Below are 8,899 nucleotides of genomic sequence, written 5' to 3'. Positions count from 1 at the left end.
CTTATTTCTTCAACAATAATCATAATTAACGTATACTTAAGCCATAACCCATTCATAATTTTTTGTGGTAACTTTCTTTTAAAAGAAAGTCAACTTTTATAGCGTAGGCAAAAGGCCAAAAAATGTGGGGCCCAAGACGCCAAAAATCGACCGTTGCATTTCCTCTGTTCCCAGGCTCCGTCCTCGTAGTTCTCAAACTCTTCAGTGTTTCTCTCTCTTACGAATTTCAAAATTCAAACTTTCAAAATCACAAAACAAAGCTTCCACAGTTCCACGTTCTTTATCCATCATTGCATTACATCCTCAAACAACACAAAACCTCATTGTGTTATGCCACATCCTATCATACTATGCCATTGCAATGTCTTTCATTTTCTATTTTCTATTTAGCTTCCCTTCAAAACTGAACTCTCATTTTTCATAAACCGAGTCGAGTCATTCATTCACTCATTTCATTTCATTTGTTCGTTCTCTCTAGCTTTCAGCTACAAGGGTTTTTCTTGTTCTGTGCCACACGATGAGGGAAGAAAACCCATCAGAAAACAGGTCCAAAGCTTCAAAATTTTCTGACCAAAACCAAGCCCCAAAGCCTCAAAACACCAAAGGAGCCAACCCCAACAACAACTCCAGAACGAGGTTGTGGGGTGCTCACATTGTGAAAGGCTTTTCCGCTGACAAAAAAACCAAACCACTTGCCAGCAAAAAACTAACATCTTCAACAACAACAACAATCTCGGAGAATGTTGTTACAAACCAGAACAACAACAAACCTTTTGTGCCTTCTTCCAACTCCCGAGTGAAAAGGTCCCTCATAGGCGACTTATCATGTTCTATCAACCCTGCTCAGGTTCATCCACACGCTTTCCCAACTCATAGAAGACAATCTTCCACTGATTTGTTCACTGAGTTGGATCACATGAGAGGGTTGCTGCAAGAGTCAAAGGAGAGGGAAAGCAAGCTGAATGCTGAGCTTGCAGAGTGTAGGAAGAAAGTGAGTGAGGTGGATGAGGTTATGAAGAGGGTTGATTTGTTGGAGCAAGAGAAGGCCATTCTCACTGAGCAATTGGGTGCATTGACTTGTGAGGAAGTGAAAGGGGAAGAAGAACAACACAAGGAGGTGAAAGTGCAGAATCTTGAGCTGGAGGTTGTGGAGTTGAGGAGGTTGAATAAGGAGCTGCAGATGCAGAAGAGGAACCTCTCTTGCAGGCTCTCTTCTCTTGATGCTCAGCTGGCTTGTCCTAACAAATCTTCTGAGGTTTTTTTTTCTTCTTAATTTTGGTTCATGCATTTTCACGATAACATAAACATATATGTTACTTGCTTTGTTTGGTTGTTTGTTGGGTTGGAATAGATTTTAAATGTAAGTGTTGTATGTGTTTGAGTTCACATTGAATTGATTTTGAGGTTAAGAAAATTTTCAAAAATTGATTCGGAATGGAAAATTGATTTTGAGATTAATCAAATTTGAGTATTTTTGGGTTGGATAAAAAAAATTATATTGAATTTTACTACTAACTTTCTTTTAGAATAAAAAATAATTTCATTTGAAATCAATTTTGCAAATGCTACTCTAAACATACAGTTAATGTGATGTGAACAAAGTCACATAATAGTTTTATTTTTTTGGCGAGTGGAGATTCATGCCGTTTGTCAGAGGAGCTGAGAGAATCTTGACTCTCTTCATGCTGAGACATAGTTTTTTAGTTTAGAAACAGTCCCAATGTGTGGGGTTCAGAGTTTGGTGCAGCTGTGGTTTTTGTGTTGGTAGCTGATTCGTGTGGACTGGTATGGTGTTATGCTTTTTGGAAGTTAGACTCGTGGTGGAGATTTCAGCATCAGAGTTCTTTAGTCGTATATTTTCCTTGTAACGATGTTAAGTGCTCTTATGTACTTTTGTTTCTTGTCATTCTGGTCATTCCTTGTGGCAAAGAATGATCCTTCCTTAATAAAATTCTTTGGCTGTTTCCAAAAAAAATGTGATGTGAACATGGTGAATATACAAATTAGAAGAAGAGATGCTTGATTACTAGAGGCACTTTGTTTGAGTTAATTAATTAATACGAATTTAAATTATTTAAGCAATACTTCATTACTTAATGCACTCTGACTCATTACTTAACATTTCATATTCCAAATTTCTTTTGCTCATTGATTTGTTTTGGTAGCATATGTGTGTGAGCATTTGCAAAATTGATTTTAGTCAGAATTGATTTTAAAGTAAAAGATTTATGTTTGGATGTTGTTACTTTAATTTATAAAAGCAAGTTAGCAGTTTGTATAAAATTTCGGATCTTAGGCAAAAACCACCCAAGGATGTTTCAACTCATAGAAATTTGAACTCAGTATCAATTCTTCAACCTGAAACCAAACATATGCTTTTGTAAATAAAATCTTGTTAGCTGATATTTCAACATGATGTTGGATCATCCAATGTGAATTCAAACATGTGGTGGATGATTTGCTATTTGGCTAGTTGTTACTTTAATTTATAAAAGCAAGTTAGCAGTTTGTATAAAATTTTGGATCTTAGGCAAAAACCACCCAAGGATGTTTCAACTCAATGAAATTTGAACTCAGTATCAATTCTTCAACGTGAAACCAAACATATGCTTTTGTAAATAAAATCTTGTTAGCTGATATTTCAACATGATGTTGGATCATCCAATGTGAATTCAAACATGTGGTGGATGATTTGCTATTTGGCTAGTTGCTTATACTTGTCATTTTTGTATTTTAGTTTCAGGAATAATTTTCTAAAATTATAAGGGTGAACTTTGCTTGAGTTTGGCTGATTTACCTTTTCTTTTTGTGATCAGAGTGACGTTGTTGCCAAAATTAAAGCCGAGGCATCATTGCTGAGGCTCACTAATGAAGACCTGTGCAAACAAGTAGAAGGTTTGCAGATAAGCAGATTGAATGAGGTTGAGGAGCTTGCCTACTTGAGGTGGGTGAATTCATGTTTAAGAAACGAGTTGAAGAACACATGCTCAGCATTGAATTCAGATAAGCCATCTAGCCCTCATTCAGTAGTGAGCAGTAGTGGAGATTGTGTTAGTTCTTTCTCTGATCAAGCCACTAGGTATTCAAATTGTGGAAGTGAAAATAGGTTCAATATGGTGAAGAAGCCAAAAAAGTGGCCTATAACTAGTGATCATTTATCACAAGTAGAGTTCCAAGGTAGTCTCATAAGGAAGAATTGGATTGAATCAGATGTAGGGGGAAGCCCCAGAAGAAGACACTCTATCAGTGGATCAAACTACTCAGAGGAAGAGGTTGTTTTGAGTAAGAGAAGACAGTCTGATTGTTTTGTGTGTTCAAAAGAAATGGAAAAGGAATCAGTGCCATTGTCTGTTCAACAATCTGGTTTGGAGATTGTCCAAAGACCACAACATTTTGGCAATTTCCAAGAAGCTAACAAGCTTTTGGTTTCTTCAGATGTGGAGAAAAGAGCCCTACGCATTCCTAATCCCCCTCCAAGGCCTTCATGTTCTATATCTAGCAAGACAAAACAAGAAACTTCAGCTCAAGTTCCACCTCCTCCACCTCCACCTCCCCCACCACCTCCTATGAATTCTGCATCAAGAAGTAACACGACAATGGTGAAACGAGAGCCACAAGTGGTGGAATTGTACCATTCACTTATGAAGAGAGACTCAAGGAAGGATTCTTCAAATGGAGGACTCTCTGATGCACCAGATGTTGCTGATGTTCGTAGCAGCATGATTGGAGAAATTGAAAACCGTTCATCACATTTGCTTGCCGTGAGTACTTTTCCACTTTATGCACATAAGTTCAGTCTCTTTTTTTCATGAGAAATTCTTTTATGATATAAAATTATTGATGGTTTAAGCTACCTGGTCTTGTTATATTATTCGTGATTTTATTTTATTTTTAAGCATACATAGAGGTGGCTTACTTAGTAAATTTATTGAATTTATGATTTGCCTCACATCTCTGTAGCTAATAACTGTCCCTTGATATGTATGTAGATAAAGGCAGATATTGAGACTCAGGGAGAATTTGTGAATTCATTGATTAGAGAGGTGAACAATGCAGTTTATCAGAACATAGATGATGTAGTGGCATTTGTGAAGTGGCTGGATGATGAACTTTGCTTCCTTGTAAGTTACTTTTTTCTTATGACTGTGTGGCTTGAAATTATGCTATATTGACATATACAAATTACGGTATAAACTTTGCTACTTTCAGCTTAAGTAAATAGGTCCAAATTATCCATCATGGAATTAAAATATGTGGTTGTTATTGTTCATAGTATCTGTAGGAGACTAGGAGATTCATTTCTATTATTCATATGTAAAGTTATGAATGTTACGCTTATATTTGGCATCTGATAGAACCATGATTTGTGTGTGCATTCAAAGGTGGATGAGAGGGCTGTCCTTAAGCATTTTGATTGGCCAGAGAAGAAAGCTGACACATTAAGAGAAGCAGCATTTGGCTATCAAGATTTGAAAAAATTAGAATCTGAAGTTTCCTCCTACAAGGATGATCCCAGGCTACCTTGTGACATTGTTCTAAAGAAAATGGTTGCATTGTCAGAAAAGTAAGCTACTCAAATATCTAAAAGAGTGTTCTGTGTCACCACTGAATGAAGAAGAAAAAACAAAGTCTTTTGAGGCCCTAAATTAATTATGTCTTGCAAGACTCTTACGTTTGCGTTTCATTGTTAGGATGGAGCGTACAGTATATAACCTTCTTCGCACAAGAGATTTATTAATGCGTCACTGCAAGGAGTTTAAAATTCCAATAGAATGGATGCTTGATAATGGAATTATTGGCAAGGTACACCATACTGTGCATCAATTCTCACATAATGTAAATGATAAGTTTATAAAAGGAAATTATGGTATTTGCCATAACAATACTATGAGATCATAACATATAACATTAGTACTTGTTTCAATCCTAGAATACTTTAGCACTTGGTGTGAGCAATGGATTCTACAAAACGGAAAAAAAAATAGTATATATTGGATTGTGTTCAACTGTTTCCTAGAGCACTGATATAAAATTAAGCAGCTTATTAGTTATTGATATGATAGCCCATAAATTGTGGATTAGGAAGGCTAGAAAATAGGTCTTTTTTAACCATCATCCATCTAGCAAGATATTTATGCAAGTCCACGTGCAACATTTGATTCAACAATTATTTTTTGCAGATAAAGCTAAGCTCAGTTAAATTGGCTAAAAAGTATATGAAAAGGGTTGCTGTGGAACTTCAAGCAAAGTCAGCATTAGAAAAAGATCCTGCAATGGATTACATGCTTCTCCAAGGAGTGAGATTTGCTTTTAGAATCCATCAGGTTTGTCCTGGAATATTCTTCAGTATCCTAGTCCATGCTTTTTAAGTTGTGCCTCCAATGCATATTGAACTTCAGGTTGCTTCACTCTAATTATCAAAAGTTTATTTTATATACATTGTCAGTGTAAAACATTTTCATGTTGCTTCACTCCAATGCATATTGATCATTCTACCATGTCATCTTATTCATTAATATGATGTGGTGATAAGGTAAATTCTTATTGAATGTTATACTAATAGTGTATATAGATTAAACTGTTGTTAGCAGTAAACACTAAACAGTAAGTGAAAGGGCTTCAATGCATTTTTTCTTAGACAACTATATGTTGTAACTATTCTAAAGATATTTTTTCTAGGATCATTCTTCTCTTCTAAATAAAAAAAAAAAAAAAACTGCTAGTAATCTTTATTTATTTGTCAATGCAGTTTGCAGGAGGATTTGATGCAGAAACAATGCATGCATTTGAGGAGCTTCGCAATCTAGCTTCTCTACTTAACAAAACATGAGTGAATGGTGATGATGGATTTCAGCTTACCATCTCAGTAAGCCATATACTAACTTGTTCATAGTTGCAATCAGATTGGTTTGGTCAGTGATTGCATTACATTTTGGTAGTGAAATATAGGCAAGATTTTGTTTTATATGTACAAACCAGGTCTTTTTTGGAGAGATCAGTTGTGGTTAAAAATAGCATAGCAACTTTAAAATCAAATTATGTTGTGTAACTCAGTACAGCTGAGAAAATATATTATTATTTGGTAGATTGAGATCCCTATGCACTAGATTTGATTTAATTATAGAACTGTTTAATTACTTTGACAGGCAGATAACAGTTTTCACTTTTCAAAGGTTGGCAAAACCCCAACTTATAATAATAGAGATCTTAACCTTTAAAATATTCTTTATGTTAAAATATTAAATGAAAAACAACCCTTTAAAAATTGCCAACCAATCGCAGTTCAAAAATCCCCAAACCCATTAAATTCATGAATGTAATTTTGTTGCATTAGCAATAAATGTACATTGTACAGTCCTGCATGAAGCATGCAGCACTACCAAAAATCAAGTAAACTGAAATTTTGCTTTAAACGATGATAAATGAAAAATTATAATTAGACAGATCAATCATCTTTGAAAATAATTTGCTAAAATAATAAATGAAAAAATGCTTTAAAAGTTGGTAATGCGCAAAAGAATAAAATTATTCCTAAGTCACATAAGAAAATTCTAGTAAAGAAGATATCATAGCACGCATTTCTCTCACGGTCAAAACATTTGCCGTTAAGATAAGAAATCAGGGTACAAATTTAGTGTCTTTGAAGTATTCATGCTCCACAGCAAACAAAACTGGAATACAATAAACACGCATACCTTAATTTTAGGTACATTGTTTTTGGGTATTTGAAGATAAAACAATGCTTCTAGAATGAAGAAAATTCGCCAAAGAAATATGCAGCGGATTATTACGGGAAATATCTCATTATGTGAGCAAATGAAACCAACAACAATCCTATTGATAAGAATTGGATTCGTATTTCTTAAGGATGCCAATTTAAATCTTAATATCAACTTGAAGATTTTGTTGATGAACAACCTTGAGGCATGCCTTTATTTGGATGAATTCTCAAAATTCAACTTACTCAAACTTTTCACAATAAAGAAATAATCACTAATATGCATTTATAACACAATGAAGTGTGATTATTGAATCCAAGTGTAAATATGAAGATTTACATTGGATAAAAATAAAAAAGTTAAAAATCATATAAGTAAAAAAAAAATCCATAAACTTTAATCTTAAGATTTTGAATTAAAATATAATATTATTTAATTTATATGATTATTCATGATTTAATGATAAAAAATTTCCTAACATTTACCTCTTTACCTCTTTGAATAAAACACAAACTTCCTTGTTTGTACTTTACTGCGATGAAAGAAACAACTAGTATCCAAAGAGGATCGTTCTCTAACTTCTCATCTCTTCAAAATAAGGACAAATTACAATTCATTGTCTGATAGTTTCACACTTTCCTTTAGTTTCCTAACTAACCTTCCAAACTTTTTATATCACTGAATAAATAAATTAAAAATATTACAGTAATGGGTTTTTCTTACAAGTAGGAAATAAAAAAACAAAGAAAGCTAACAAGAAACACATACTTACGTTTAAAAATAATGACAAAATAAACGTTGTTGAGGCCGTAGGAGTTCACAGTGACGATTCCAACGTAGGGTTCGTAGGAGTTCTAATATTTTCATGTGAACTAATAAATAACTCCAATCATTTGACTTAGCACCTCATTAATTAGAGTTGATCATCATTAGTCTAAATTTAATAAAGTGTACTTAACTTAGTTACCGTAATTGGATGATGCTTAGGTATTTAGTAAAATATTTAGTAACGTTTGTAAAAATTAAAAATAAAGTAGCCTCCTTACCATATATTTAATGTTATTATAATAAATTGTTGAAGTTATTTTAGACAATCTTTTTATCGCGTAAGATATCACATATGTTCTCAAGCCTATTAGATTAGAGAAATAAATCTTATTTAAGGTGTGTCACTGTTATTCACTTAACAAAATTTTATACACAAATATTAAAAAAAGATTATCTCACAAAATAGATGTTTAGTGAGATCTTACACTTATTTTAGACATTTTATGCTCCTAACATTTATTTTGCAGAAGCTTTTATGCTCCTAACATACATACTATAATATATTATTTTAGACTTTTGATATCAACTGTACAATTTAACTTAATTCCTTATTTATTTCAATCAATCTTCTAACTTAAATTTAAATATTTTTTAAAAAGAAGTTATTAATAATTAAAATTAAAAATATATTACAATGTACATAAATAATCATAATTTTAAAATATAATTAATATGTCAATTTTTTTTTACAGAAATATTTATTGTGTACAATGCTAACTACTAACTTATTCTACAAAAAGAAGTACCAAAATTAATATATTTGCGTCTAAGAATTTGTTCACGCGAGCTCATGCTATGCGTACAGAGAAGGATAAGACGATTGGAATTCTCATTCTCAAATCTCATTCGTGGCTGTGGTTTCTGACGGGGATCACACGCTTTGACTTTTTTCTCTCCAACAGCCGTACGATGTCAAACTATTGGTAGGTCAATGAATCCAACGGCCAAGATCAAACGCTGCCCATCACACCTCTTGCTCTCTGCTGTCCTTCCTCACCTGTTTCTGTATTATTTATGTAATTGAGTTAATATTTAATTTTATGATTCAATTTTAAGATTGTATGATTTTTAAGAGATAACAGAGAGACGACTTGAAGAAAGAACAACAGCAACAACAACCAACTGTAATAATAAAATCATAAAATCAAATGTTGTTGGAATGGCCAAAATTTATTTATTTTAGAGAACTTTTTTTATTGTATGTAAAAAAATCTTCATCAACAAAAGTTATAAATTTAGAGTAAAATTAATAGTTGACAAATAAATTAAGGAATATTCGTGATTTTTTTATTAATAATTAATTATTTATTATAATAATTAATTTCAAAATAAAAAGAAAAAGAAGAGAGAGT

The 8,899-nt window shown here is 32.9% G+C and overlaps 1 protein-coding gene across 1 annotated transcript; it reads left to right on the top strand.

Moving 5' to 3' along the window:
- The first annotated feature begins 226 nt into the window (after positions 1-226).
- On the top strand, positions 227-6,085 carry LOC100818641 (protein CHUP1, chloroplastic). The gene is made up of 7 exons (XM_003544483.4): positions 227-1,255; positions 2,817-3,761; positions 3,990-4,121; positions 4,383-4,564; positions 4,692-4,803; positions 5,181-5,324; positions 5,750-6,085. Exons 1-7 carry the CDS (start codon positions 518-520, stop codon positions 5,828-5,830), a joined length of 2,334 nt encoding a protein of 777 aa, XP_003544531.1. The 5' UTR covers positions 227-517; the 3' UTR covers positions 5,831-6,085.
- The last annotated feature ends 2,814 nt before the right edge of the window (positions 6,086-8,899 follow it).

Source organism: Glycine max, chromosome 14 (genome assembly GCF_000004515.6).
Source record: "Glycine max cultivar Williams 82 chromosome 14, Glycine_max_v4.0, whole genome shotgun sequence".
Classification (NCBI taxonomy): domain Eukaryota; kingdom Viridiplantae; phylum Streptophyta; class Magnoliopsida; order Fabales; family Fabaceae; genus Glycine; species Glycine max.
The sequence above is the reverse complement of the archived record's forward strand: the minus strand, read 5'-3'. Positions and strand labels throughout refer to the sequence as shown.